At 40.4% G+C, this 15,073-nt stretch overlaps 1 protein-coding gene across 1 annotated transcript in view; it reads right to left on the bottom strand.

Annotated features, from left to right (window-relative positions):
- LOC129093126 (phosphofurin acidic cluster sorting protein 1-like) overlaps window positions 1-15,073 on the bottom strand; it is a 56,953-nt gene that overhangs the window by 13,776 nt on the left and 28,104 nt on the right. Inside the window, exons 2-6 of the mRNA XM_054601041.1 lie at window positions 9,393-9,480; window positions 7,819-7,908; window positions 6,274-6,399; window positions 1,031-1,175; window positions 850-941 (exon numbers count right to left, since the gene is read on the bottom strand). Coding sequence (XP_054457016.1) covers window positions 850-941; window positions 1,031-1,175; window positions 6,274-6,399; window positions 7,819-7,908; window positions 9,393-9,480 — 541 coding nt within the window. The remainder of the gene's footprint in view (window positions 1-849; window positions 942-1,030; window positions 1,176-6,273; window positions 6,400-7,818; window positions 7,909-9,392; window positions 9,481-15,073) is intronic.

Below are 15,073 nucleotides of genomic sequence, written 5' to 3'. Positions count from 1 at the left end.
CCCTCCCTCCTAGCTTCCCTCCTTTCAGCCTTTTCAATGCGGCCTCCAAAGCAGTGTTGCTCCCTTCTTATCTCTCCCTGCTGTCTGTTTGCTCCTTTCAAGCTCTCCTCCAATCTCCACGCACCGATGGGCGCCGGTTTCCCCCTCTCACCCCTCCGAGCACAGCCACCCACTCTCTCTCATAAGTCGAGAGAGAGAGAGAGAGAGAGAGAGAGAGAGAAGGTGACACAACAATACATTTTTGTGCACCCAGCTCATTCAACCTGAATGAACAAAGATGGCGATGTGGTGGCCAAAGACTTTTCACTTTGAAATGAGGAAAACACATATTTACATTTTCCAGGGAGGGTTTTTCTGATTAATAGCATGTAGTAAAGCAGAGAGGATGCGTTTAACCACCAACCCTGTTCTGCACCAATCAGAGTGGACATACATTTCCCCCCCAAAAAAACATGCAAGCTGTCTATATTACATGATATCAAGGGATATTACGGTGTTAATAAATATGGAAATGAATGGAAAATGAAAAGATTTGATGTTGTACATTTATATACGTCTTTATATAAAGCTTTAATAACCTAAAAGACTAATATCAAAGACATCGTAGGAAATTACCTTAATATTTAAACAAAAATATTGTTTGATAAAATACATAGCAAAGAAAAACTTCAGCCCAAAAAACATGGAGGCAAAATTTGATCCACTGAACTTTTTTAACTGCATTTCTAGTATCTTAAAGAGTTTAAAGACTCTTAAACTGTTGAGGACTTCAAAGGACAAATCCCAGCTACATTAAGACGCACATCGCAGGACATATTAAGGACAAAAGTGGAGACATGGTTAACACACCTGTCCATGAATGGGGTCGTCGCTGCCTTCCTGTTCTGACGAGTAGCTCTCTTCCTCCTCTTCGGAGTAGTTGTCGATGTCCGGAGAGCGATCTGGAGAGACGAAGGACATTTAAAGATGAGGAGCAGACAGAGCGAATGATAGAGAGAGAGAGAGAGATGTGTAGAGACGATGTGCCTACCGGACATCTTTGCTTTGGGTCCCTCGTGGTCGATGGGCTGGCTGGACAGGGAGTAGACTCTGATCTCGGCGACGGGCACCGAGGCGTCCTTCAGCTGGCTGTGGAGCCCCAGGACCTGGGCCCCCTCACTGGGGTGCTGCATGACCTGGACGCAGAGAAGACAGACAAGGTCGGAGTGAGCTTGTATAAATCTTTGTGTTTTCTTTTTTTTTATTCATTAGACATCCATCATCTTTTACAAAATGCACAAAATGATTCTGTGTTCTTCCCATGATGCTTTTCAGCATGTAAAAATAGCGATTTGTAGACGCACAAAGTGAAATATTCTAATTGTTTTGTCAAAACGTTGCTTTAAGGAGATGTTTTATATTTCAGAGTCAAGTACAAAATGCAGCCTTTAAAACCCTTAAGAAACTATATTTAATATCATGACAGCAAGAAAACACTAGATGATAACTAGTCTCATATCACAATAGAATAGTATTTCATCACCTTTACTTGAGTAAAAAAAAAAAAACATTTATTGATGGATTTCCAACCAAATGAAATAAGAAAGATACAGCTTTCTTCATGTTTTTCTAAACTCTGAACGTGTCCCGTTGGGGTTTGAATTAATTCCAGATTTTACATAAATGAGGAGAATCTGAATGCTTAAATATGAGCATGCAAATGGATACAAGGTATTTATTAAAGGAAAGAAAGTCAGATGCATAAACTTCCACCAGAAATCTATTTATTACAATCGTGACTCTCCTGCACACATAGCAGGTATAAACACAGGACGTGATTAAATGAGAGAGACTGAAACAAAGGTTGTGTAGACGCAGAGAAAATACAAAGACAGGTTAGAGAGGGAGAGAAGAAATGAGGACGGACGGGGGAGCAGATGTTCAGAGGAGGTTGGTAATGGAATGAGGAGGCTGAAGAAGAGAAACAAAAATAGCAATCGGGGACAAAACCAAAAGCTGTCGCCGCCGCCGCCGACACAGAAAACACAAACACGTGAGGCATAACAAAACATTTCACTGCAGCAAACGGCTGCATCGAGTCTCCTGTGTGTGTGTGTGTGTGTGTGTGTGTGTGTGTGTGTGTGTGTGTGTGTGTGTGTGTGTGTGTGTGTGTGTGTGTGTGTGTGTGTGTGTGTGCGTCTAGCTGAGTGACATCCAGCCTCTCTCTGCAGTCTGGTCACACTCTGCGAGTTAATGAAGTCTGAGCAGCTCATCATGGAGACAGCCAACCGCCTCCCATTAGAGAGAGACATTACTGCTGTGCATCCATTCGCCTGGTTGAGGCTCAGCTAACCTGCGTCAGATGCTTGGAATGCTGTTGTTAGCTCTCTTAAGCTATCGGCAGATGCTAATTTTAAAAAATTTTCCCCATTCAGAGAGACAATTATGGAAATCTGACCACTGCTGGTTCATCTTCTGGAACCGCAGCGTAGACTCATGTAACGCATTATGCTCAAAAACATGCTGTGAATTCTCTGTTTTTTACACAGTATTATTTGCTACGGTTGGAACTGAGGAAGCAAAATGTAATTTGTGGCAGAGCGAGCTTGATTTGTGTAAAAAAAAAAAAAAAAGATAAATGGTAGAACTCAAACCACTCATGATGTTGCAAAATGAAGTCATGTTAGGGGGTATGCAGTACAAACAGTGGTTAGGAATAATGACTCGGTAAGTAGTTTTTAATGTGTTGCAGAGGAAATGGTGCCGCAACATTTTTAGACTTTAATGGGTATAAAACTGCGGTTACAACACTGTTATCCTTAGAGGTCTCAGTCAAATTAAAGCATCATAAAAGCACGTGCACGATAAATTAATAAAAAAAAAAAAAAAAGTAGACCCTGTCATTTTTATGTGATCTCAGTGACATTTATTTCTTGTAAAATGTTTCTCTAGTGGTGATTTAATGGTGCACATAAAAGTAAAAAACCAGTGACTCCATACAAAACCTGAAACTTCACAAGTTTCAAAAGACACACGTTAGTTTGCACAGTTTGCATTGTATTTCCTTTTATTTTATTTAAAGTGGCACCACGTAACCTTTAAAAAGACTAGCTTAAGGTGGCTAATATTAGCCAACGTTGGATAGATTCTGTTTAAATTACTTTAATGAGTTCATTTGCAGTCTTATGTCTTCTTGTGCTACTGTTAAAGCTGAATTCATAAGCGACAGAAGGAACTGAACAGACTATCAAAATGAGGTCCGCAGTGTAAAGGGTTTTTGCTAGATGTGCAATACTAACCACAGTCTTTCCTTCAACAGAAACTCAAAAGTGCTGACTCCAGTTCCCAATTTGAGGAGTTGCTGCTTGTTTTAAATCATACAGTATATTCAAATCCTTTTATAAATGAATAAATATAACATATATAAATAATTACATTAAATATGTTTTTGGTTAGCCGGATAAAAACGATCACTTTGGGTTTTGTGTGATGTTTTTTCAGCAACCTCCGGTTCTGAAAGGTGAAGCCAATGCTGAAGGTGGTTATGGTCTCAATATGTAGCTTCAAGTCTTCTTCAATACAGCATGATTTTCATTTGTTGTCTATTTGTCTGTTTCTGTCTATTATTGAGCTTAGGTAACCGGAGCCAAATAAATAACCGGAATAAAAAAATAAAGCTGATTCTGATTCTGAAGGTCTGCTTTAGAGTAAAATAGACCATAAAGCAGGGCATGCTTTAGGGCGGGCCACCTTGTGATTGACAGGTCGCCACCAGAGGCGTATACGGCGTCACTTCTCCACAGAAATAACATGGTAACTTCCATTCACTGGTTGCAAAAAACCAAGATGCCGAAAGCGAAACTTCCAAACCGCAGTCCACAAAACCTAAGGCTGACGTAACAAGGACTACTTCCACTAGTAGTGGTTTTCCACTACTTTTGTATGTCTCGTAGATTGAAATGATTAATCAAGAAAAATAATCCGCAGATTGACTGATAATGAAAATAATTGTTTGTTAGCTCTACCCTTAACGCGGAAATATAAATAAAGTAACATTTCAGAATGTCGCAGATAAAAAATGATGTCTTTAAAGAGTCAATAATCACAGGAAATGAGGGTAAATTCAACATTAAAATGTTATGCGATTACCACTTGTGTTTGTGCTTTTAGAATGTTTTCAGTTCTCTGTAAGAGCTGAAGTTTACATGCAATAACATTCCTCGTTCAGCAATTCATCCTCTCAACGAGTGCATGGAAACAACATGTCATATCAAAGAAGCACCATCGAACTGACATTTCTTTGTGACTTCTTTGAGAGGACTGCATGGAACAGAGAACCAGAGTTTGTCCCCTATAGCATGTGATTGTTCTGACACACACACAGAGCTCTGGGCAGCGTTCTGACTTTTTAAACTGCGCCTGTGAAGGAAAATGAGTTTGAACCCATCATGCGTATGAGTCTGCATTTGTGTCCTTTGCCCTCTATGAAGCACAACCTGTCTGCTGGAGAGGCTTCATGAATACAAATTGACTTCACTTTACATGCAGAGGCAGCCTCAGATAGCCAGCAGGACGGAGACTGGAGACACACATTAGTTCATATTTTAGAAAAGAAAAAAAAGCCTTTTCTATGCAGTTTGGCTTACAGTTCACAATAACTATTTCTTTATTTGTGTGGTCTATAAGCTTATTTCACCGCTGTATTTGGTTTAATTTGCTCTTGATAAAAGACTCACACCAAACCTACTTCTTCATCAAGTCTTTATTTACGTCCTTTTCTGTCTATTTTGTGGTGAGCCTGTTTGTTCAAGGTGTTTCACACTGTAAATAATTCTTCACCACCAGACATTCATGATGTCAGAATCATCCACATGTGCACACACACACACACACACACACACAAGTACAGACGTGACACACCATCAATCACAACCCTTTTATAATGTTTCATATTGTGGGAGCAGAGAATTGCAAAAGGGTTTTGGCAGAGGCTTCAAATTTTATTGGGCGTTTGATTTATGGCGACGTTTATGAGAGAAATGGACGCTGTGGCCAAAGATCGAAATCGGACTTTTATCTGGAAGTGCACTTGCTTGAATTGAGTTTGAACGAAGGTTAAATGAAGGTTAGTGCTGAATGAGTTTTAAGATGCAACGCTGGGAATGAAAGATTGATAAAAAGGTGGAACATAGAATAACAGATCTGCATGTTGATATGAGGTTAGACATCACTTTGTGACGACACCTCGTGAAACAAAGTTGACCTCAGATTGGACTGTAGCAGAAGGCAGAGGCTGCATGTTTAGGGAAATGAGCTTGTGACCGGTAGTTTGTTGGGTCAACAGCTCCGATCAGCTGGGACGTTTGTGAGGCTGAAGAGGAACGAGACTCCGCTGACTCGACAACTGGCCGCTGACGTGACTTCAAAACACACAGCTTGACCTCCATCTGCTGCCGCGGAAGTGCAGAAAGTATGCAAAAGAATCTACCGAGCTGTTGTGAAGAGGGAAGAGAGACTTCAACTATGATATTCAAGGTTGTTTTTGACAGGAGGAGATTATTTAAACACATTTTGTTTCCAAATCCAAAAGTTTTGTTTGCAGCTGCGGAAAGATTTTTTATCGTTCATTACCGTCAATGAAGTCATCTTGAAACAAGGACAGTTAGTGATGCCTTTTTCTAGTGATTTTAAGACGCAGATGAAAGTTTTAATATTCTCAATTAGAGAGTTCCACCCCTCGTCAATGTCCCTTTTTGGCCCAGACGGCCAATTAAATCAAGCAAGTCACTACTTAACCACTTCCTGTTTTCATGTGGTAGGAACATTGGGACAGTGACAAATGCTGGTAGCAAAGCATTTCTGTCTGATCAGAGAATTAGTCCAGTTAAAACAAAATTAAGGGTTCACTTAAAATCAAAATTCAGTTTACTGTACACCTGTTTTAAACTATCAAAATAAATACCATTAATTTCATACATTTTGTAGTTTCGGAAATTTTTTTAATAATTAATTAATAATATCAAAGCAGCTATGATATACATAATTCTGCCTTTTAATACAACTGCCCCTATTTATTGACTGAAAAAAGTTCCTGTAAAAATGAAATGTTTGGGGGGTTTGAATGTGATAAATGGAGAGATGTGGGAATCTAACGTAAGCAGAACTAAATGTGGAAAAAAGTACACATAAACACATGACATATCAAGGCACTGAACAGTGCGGTGGGTTTTCTTTTAAACCTCCATGTTGCGTTTGGGGGTCACATTGTAAAAGAGTAGATTTGAGTTGTGATACCTCGGCCATGTTGATGAGGCCCAGGGCCAAGGTCTTGTAGCCCAGGATGGTCCGGTTCTTGTACCGCTTCCGTCGCTGCAGCATGATCTGAAGTTTGTTGGCGTCCCTCTTCAGGAAGTGCGGGTACTGCGGGTACAAGTACACACAAATACACACATAATCAAACACAAGCACAGAACAACGGACAAAGTGGGACCGTTGCTAGATGGAGGCGACGTTTGTTTCCCTACATTTGCTTCCTAGGTCGTGATGATGAGGCCGTCACACCGGCGCCCTGATGTGTCAAACCACTTAGTCACATCCTTACTATGACATAACCCATCATTAAGTCTCTCACCGGCTGCCCTATAAATGGAACAAAACCTACTCCTGTGACATGTTCAAAGCCGTGAAATCGCTCTGCCGCTTGGTCTTTAATGGGCTTCCACTCCGCACTGCTGCTGTAGAAAGTTAAACGTACAATGTATAATGTCTGGCTCGCCGCTCTCGCTAAGATCCAGAGAGAGAGACTCCCTGACCTTTTAGCAGCATTTAGAAACATGGAAATTGGAAAGGATGATTTAGAGCAGAAGAGAACCCTGCTGGGAATTACATCAACCGAGCTCGGCCTGAATGCACAGAGGTAGAGAATGTAAGGCGCTGTGTGCAAGGGGTCCGATATATATGACACGTAGCAACAAAGAACACTTTATATGACGAATGTTTGAGGTAAAAATTGATTATTCTTTTTTTTGTTTGTTTTTTGTTCTTTTGTGAGACATTCCATAGAAATTTTACAAAACTAAAGACGTTCCCATCAGCCTCAGTTGTACTATGTGTTTACTGCTAAGTAGCATTATGCTAACATGTTAAGAAGATAATGGACATATATATATATATAATATCTGCATGTGTGAGCTTGTTAGCATTCTAATAGCGCTGCTGTCCCGGAGTTTAGCCTCAGAGAGCTGATAGCTTTGATTTGCCCTGAGTGTCGTCTATAAGGTAAGTCAACAAGTTCCAAACAAATAACTGTTTAAGATTTTAGGTTGAAGATGGTGCTAAGCACTACCTGAGAAGAGAGGAACTAAGAAAAAGAAAGCCCTCCCTACTGTAACATCAAGAGAAAAAACAAGGCTTGATTTGTTTTCAACTGTTCATATATTTCATACTTTCATAAAGAAAACCGTGGTGATTATATAAGCATGCATTCTTCCAGTCTCGTTGGTTGTTTTTTTTGCAGAAGATTAGATTGTTTTTAATTAATATTTCTGCTCACAGAAAATAATTCCACATCCAATGTGATCATAACAGCAGGTACACAACAGCTGTCAGCCGAAAAATTTAAACAGTTCAGCTTGGCATCAAAGACGGTAACTTTCAACATTTATCTGTGGTGTGTTTCCACCTTAAGTGTTAAGAATTTGAGTAAAAGCACTTTTGTTGATGCGAGTTCGACTATTTATAAAGGAAGATGTCAAAACTTCTTGTGTCTTGTCTATTTCAGATGGATAAAAAAAAAAAAAAAAAAAAAAGCACAAGAACAAAGTTGTTGTCTGTCTTTACCTGCAGGGAGAAGGTGAGCTGCAGGTCGGTCTCCGTCAGCCCCGCCGAGGACAGCAGGATCTCGTTGGAGCGCAGGATCCTCTTGGAGCCCTGATGGAGGAGACGCAAAAGAGGAGCGACAAAGGAGAGAACGTCGTCAGAGCAGGGAAGGATTACTGTTAGCGTACCGCTGCTAACTCCAGCAGTCAAAACAACAAACTCCCATCAACCACATGCAGCAAAGAGGAGCGTGGGAGCAAAAGGAGGTCGAGACAGAGAAGGAGGTGAAGAAGAGGAAGAAGAAGAAAGTGACTGATAGGAGGGAGCAGAGAGGGAAGAGTGAGGAAGTGGCAGCAGCAGCAGCAGCAGCATGGAGGAATTAAAACAGCTTAAAGTGTATTATGTGCCAGAAACAGCAGAGAATCTATCAGTTTACTGAGAGAGAAAACAAGATGGGGATGGTGGTGATGAGTGAAAACAAGCCAAAGTGGAGGAACTGGGAAAGGAGCCACAGCACTCATTTGTATAAACTGCAAGGATTATGTTGGTTTTTCTTCAATTATGGAAAAGATGGAGATGACGGAGAGCACACTAAAAGTGCAGCAGAGGTGGAAATTAAATTAATATGAATAATATGGATGAAGTAAACACTGACAAACTCTTATATTCCCATCCTAACTGTATTTTGTGAAATATTACTCTTTATTTTCTGAACTCAATTATTCATGTTCACTTCCGCCCACTTTGGCTGCTCGCTGGACTTTTAACAACGAGAAATATTTACTGCTCCCCTGAAGAATTTGAAAAACGTCAATTAGAGTCCACGACTGTGGAGGAGTTGCACAAGTGTTCTGGCCGTAAACAGAGAGGAGGAAGTGTGTCCAGATCCGATAACCTGACTCGACAAAACAATGAACGACTCCTACAGAAACATTCTTTGGCTTATTCAGCAGCGTTTCTACATCTACTGGTCAACTGGCTTGACTCAGATAAATAAAGGAAATTCAAGTCTTTAAGTCCTAAAAAACTATAAAGCTTTAAAATTGATCGATGGGGCTTCATTTATTTTTGAGGAAAGTTTAATCAGACGTTAAAAACATTAATGACCTAAATTATGTTTTACATTACATTACATTACAGTCATTTAGCAGACGCTTTTATCCAAAGCGACTTACAATCAGTAGTATATTACATATCATTCACCCATTCACACACTGATGACAGGCTACCATGCAAGGTGCCACCATCAGACTCTAACTAACATTCATGCAACATCCAGTCCACACCGATGGCAAGCCTTCAGGAGCAACTTGGTTAAGTGTCTTGCCCAAGGACACATTCTGTACTTATTCTGGCAATTTTTTGATTCTTTTTTTTGGGGGGGGGCTTGAAATAATTATTTCTGCGATGATAATAATGACGTTTCTAGTTTCACTGTGGGTTTGGATATCTTTGCGTTTCATAGAATCATTTCTCATTATATTGGATTATATCTCTATGTACAAAAGCACGGTTTTGTGGATGAAAATGACAAAATCCTGCTGTCAGTCACATCTTTTTTCATTTCCCTGTCCGGCTGTAGATAGTTCTCGTACCTGTAGTTTGACGGCGATGACCACGGAGGTGAGGTCTTTATCCAGCTCCTTCAGCATGATCAGCTTCTTCAGAGTCAGGTTGAACAGCCTGTAGACAAAAACACAAAGAGACTTGGTAAAGAAGACGCCATGGTGCTTTGCTTTAAGTCGTCGGTGGTCCGTTTATCTGTACAGAGATCAGCTACCAGAGTTTTGTCAATAAGTGGACGGTAACAATATGCTGAGCAAAACAAAGAGCTTATCTCCTTTACACACTTATTAGAAATCAGCTCCTTTTCAGATGTTTGTGCTCTTTAATGCCCTACTTATATAATTTCCTGTGATGGAAATTGTTCTAACAGGAAAGTGCAAAATGGAGAGACTCAAAGACATTTGATTTAACTGCGATGTAAAAGCATGAGAGGCATCAGCATGTGTCACACCCGTCCTGCCTCTTCTTCACTCTCTGACTCTCCAGTGGACCACCGGATGAAGCGAAAATAAAATGAAAAGTGAAACTCGAAGAGGCCTTTAGTGCAGCTTTGTGTTATTTCTGATGACAGGCTGTTAAAAAAAGATTAAATTATGCTCCCAAAAGGGACTGAAAATGGTTTGCTATTCTTGTAAAAGTGTCCTTTTTCCAACTGAAGCCAATATTTCGTCAACACAAACACACACACACACACACACACACACACACACACACACACACACACACACACACACACACACACACACACACACACACACACACACACACACACACACACACACACACACACACAATCAAAATGATGCTTGATGTATTCGATTTGAGAAACGTAGAAGAAAGAAGAGCTTTTGAAAAGTACAATTTTCCTATCGCTTCACGCACAAAATTGCACACAGAGAGAAAACTGTCCAAAAACAAAGCCATAGATACGAGAACAGAAGCACTCAAAGAACTGAAACACAATCAGAGAAAGGGCACACCCAAACAGCAGCTGTGCATCCAGGGGTCAGTCTGTTCAATAATTCATCTCCAGGGCTTTAGAGACAGAAAGTAAACCACTAAAATAGACCTGCAGGGGCTGCCTGGAGGGATTCAGAGAGACAGTGAGAAAACAAAGGAGAAATACAAAGACAGACATGAATGTTAAGAGAATGAATGACATGAAGGAAAAAAAAAAAAAAAAAAAGAGGCAGAGACAAAGAAAAGGAAAAAGGAGAAGACAGAGAAACGAGCTGGAAAAAAAGAGGCCGGAAGGGAAGATGGAGGAAAATGACAAATAATAAAGGAGATGTGGATGAATACGGAGAGGAAGAAACAAACAACAGACAGACAATGATCTGAGGATGAAAGAGGCTGACACACTGTGTTGAGAAAGAGATTAACTGTATGATATAGCAAATAGAGAAAGGGGGGAAAAATGCAATTATTATTCTGCAAATCATAATGTATGATAAACAGCCGTACAGCGTTTGTTTGCAGAGGCCTGTGTAAACACTTTACAAAAGCAGACAGCAATAGCAGTAACAACAACAACAACAAAAAAGCCCAGAAATGAGTACGTTGGTAATGATTAAAAATTATTTTAGGAGGGAATAATAATGCTCTATTTTACGGTCCACATCTTTAGGATAAAACAAAAAGGAGATAAGCGGGAGAGAAATAAAAGGACAAATATGTACCTCTGCTGCCAAAAAATTAGGATAAGCAATTAACCTTTTTCTTTTTTTGTTCGCAAAGATTTGTTGCTTTTCTGTGTTTTGTAGCATTTAACTTGAAGATATCTTAGGTTTTGGGTGAATAAAACAAGCACTACAAAGGCGTAACTTCCGGATCAGGTGCAGTTTTCACTATATTCTGCGTTTGTATGAGCTGACCAGATAAACAGCTTGACGCGTAACATAATCTTCTCACTGACACGTGCAGTGTGTCTCCGATGCAACCTTTACTTAAGGCCCTCATAGCCTTACGCACTCCTTAGCTGCATCCGAATGCTGTCCCGCAACTTCTGCAGTTAACTTTCTGCCACTGCTGCTGCTGTTCACAGCCCTTTTTAGAGGCCCAACCTCCATCAGTACGCTATGAATCTAAGTTCCCTCAGGGGTGAGTTACTATCACCCCCCAATCATTGCTCTGTATATAGCCAGTCACATAGTAATCCATTCAACGTGACTGAAAACAATAGAAAAAAAAAAGCAATCAACACGATCAATGATGAAAACCGGTCGGCTGAGCTCTACATGGATCAATAGTCCAGGAGGCTGCTGATACACAAACATACACCCTGAAACTTCTAACGGCAACTAGAAAGATTAAAAGGCAGACAGAGTGGACAGAAAACTCTCCTCTCTCTCTCTCTCTCTCATCTCACCTGGGCGTTCCTCCAAATCCACCACACTTCCTGCCTTTCATCTTTTTTTTTCTTCTTTTTGTTTTTTAGTGCTCCCATCCCGACACTCAGAGACGGACAAATGGCCCGACTGCTGATGCAAACCACCCAAACACTCAGCGACACACGCCGAGAGACTTCCTCCTCGATTCCCCGAGGCTTTCTGCACAAGATCAAAGTGGCCGACGGAGGCTAAATCTATACGAATTAAAAAAAACAAATCAATTTTATTTTTTTTCCCTGATAGAAAGAGCCGGCTGAGTGCAGCTTCTGCTTACACCTGCTGGATCTGAGCGGAGTGATATCGGGGTGGAGAGGAGGCAGAAAGAGGGAGGAGAAGTCGTCTAGATTATTTATTTGTGAATAAGAGCAGCTTGTTATGTCAAATCACTCAGAACATGCCGAGTTGTGTGTTTATACTACGAGGAAAACCACATTTTATGTCTGTTTCTGTTGGTTCTCTTTGCTATGCTTGGAAGTGTAACCCTGGAGTTGACACATCTCTTCTATTTGTTACTAATATTAAATCAATAAAAGATAATGGAAGTAAACTCATCTGGTTTTTAATTATCAATCATTACAAATATGCAGTGTTTTAAAAATAGCCATAGCCAAAAAATCCATATATATATACACACAGACACACACACACACACACACACACACACACACACACACACACACACACACACACACACACACACACACACACACACACACACACACACACACACACACACACACACACACACACTTTGATGCATCAAGATGAATCGATAATCGTTTTAGAATCAAAATCGTAGCCCTTTGAATCGGAATCAAATCGTGAGGTGCCTAGAGATCCCCACCCCTAGAGGTGTGGGGGGGTGAGTAATGGATGGGGGAGAAGGGGTGAGAGAGTCGGACTGGTGGAGCAGTGCTGGGGGAGTCAGAGGAGAACCGGAAGTTGTGGCTTTTGCACAGGTGCATTTCAGGACCGAGTTCACATCTGAGGCGAAAAAACAAGAGAACGTGCAGAAGGACAGCGTCGGTCTGCACCTGCCCGGCTTCCCTCCCAGAGATTGATCCATCACAGAGCTGCCGAGGCACTAAATGTTTATGACACCATCAGGGCCTTCATCCCCGGACATCATAGCTGTACGTTATGGCTGCTTGAAGGTCCTTAAACTCCTCCAACCTCCAGTATGATGAATCAAATCTGGAATAAGACGTCATACCGATGGTGCTCGCTGTTCAGTACCTTGAATATACACAGACTCAGGGCCCTGGAGAGGCAGTACATCAATTTGCCTTGGTAACACTACTTGCATAACACAACAAAGTCATTCCCCCTTGAGATATAAATGAATAAATAGCCGAGCGGTACTTCATTGTTGCTCAGTAAATGAAAACAAGTGCCAGTGGGACTTCTGCTTTTACTGATATTAACTTTAGTTTGACTCTTTTACATCAAAACGTAAGAAACAGCCGACAACAGAAGAAAAAACAACACGAAAAACCACAATCTATGTAGAAAAATGAAGAGAGGAATGAAAATAATCAACAACAACGACCTTTTATCTCACATTAGAACAGCCACGGCACATCTGCTGCACTGAACTACTGTAAAAATCCCCTCCTGGATGAGACAATAAGCCAAATGCTTAAAAAAAAAAACCCAGCTCCAGCCTCGACTGCCACACTGTTACAGCGCTTGTCACCACAGCTGACGAGGGGCATCACATTGTAAAGGTCAAAACAGTCCGCCTGACACAAGCGCTTCCTCACCCGGTCCGGTTCTCACTTCTCTGGCCTCGTCTCCTCGACAGCCTGTCACTACACCTCCACAGTCGCCACACATCATCATCAATCTGGACTAAAGGGACGGACAAGACCAAAGGAGGATTCAAAGAAAAAAAAAGAAAGAAAAAACATAAGTGGAAGACGGCAGGGAGCGGCACGGCCATGAGGGAACCACACCAGAGCCTTTGATTGGACAGAGGGGAAATGGAAAAATTGGAACGCGGCATCTACTTTTCTTGCACAAATATTTACGAACCTGTCAAAACAGCTGGGATATAAGTAAAAGCTGCAATGCATAATGGGAAAACCCCCCCAAAAAAACCCACTTTGTCTTTTAGGGAGTCCAGCTAAGCCGTCATGTTGATTCATTCCCAGCAGAAACTACCTCTGTTTTTAAACTCATACTTGAGAAATATTTTATTCGTTCTGACATGTTGTAAATAACTCCCTTCAGCTGGTCTATTAAAATCTGCAGGAGGAGGGAAAGCTGCATCGGTCTCATGTTTCTGTTTTCTCCTTTCTTAACTTGTCTCTTCACTTTAAAGCATCTGGATCAACTGCATTGTATTCAAAGGTCTATATGAACAAAGCTGAGGTTCAGAGATGGGTTTCTGTTTATTAAAGTATATAAAGGTGAACACAAATACTTGATTATAGTTTATGTAGGGCTGCAACTAACAATTATTTTTATTTAATCTGCCGATTCTTTCCCTTAAAGAATCGGCAGAATTGGTTTATAAAGTTATTTTTCACAATCCTGATTTCCTTTAGCCCAATCTGACGTCTTAAAGTTGTGTGTTTTGTCTGAGCAACATTCCAAAATCCCCCAAAAATATTTGTCATACTATCACACAAGATAAACAAAAGCAGCAAACCCTTACAATTGAGAAGCTGGAACTAGAGAATGTGTACGCTTAGAAATATTACTTATTGCTTCAGCTTTTGATAGGAGCAAAACATTCTTACTAAGCATCATTCAGGGATTTCTTTTCATATTGACAATAAATCCCATTGAAAAGACAAAAAAAAAAGAAAAAAAAAAAAAATCGATGATGCATCAGTCCGGCTCCTTTCTCTATTCAAGAGAAGACTCTTTAATCTAATCTTAAACTAACAAAGTTTAATATTTTAAGGCAAAGTACTTTCCTTAACTTGCTGGGCACTGTAGTTTTTTAGCAAACATTACTCAAACTAAATGAAATAATGCATGGGAACTATTTTCAATGGCGGACCAATACCCATTTGTTATTTAGAAGAAGAGTATTCACGGCAACAGGATTAGTGAATGTAGGACTAGGTGTGCAACTAACAATCATTTAAATTATCTATTAATCTGCATGTAATTACATTATTGTGAAAAAAGCAAAATCATTAAATGAGCCTTTAAAACCTGAACTTTAAACTCTAAAGCAGCTGAAAGTAAAGAAGTTGTTTATCTCTTAACTTCAGAGGCTCAGGTTGGAGTTAAGGTGTAAAGTAGTAAATACTCCAAAGTGTACTAAACTGACTTTGAAAAGCTTTCCTGTGGTCGTCTAAACCGGC

The sequence above is a fragment of the Anoplopoma fimbria genome, chromosome 7 (genome assembly GCF_027596085.1).
Source record: "Anoplopoma fimbria isolate UVic2021 breed Golden Eagle Sablefish chromosome 7, Afim_UVic_2022, whole genome shotgun sequence".
Lineage (NCBI taxonomy): Eukaryota > Metazoa > Chordata > Actinopteri > Perciformes > Anoplopomatidae > Anoplopoma > Anoplopoma fimbria.
This window is presented reverse-complemented; position numbering and strand designations above follow the sequence as displayed.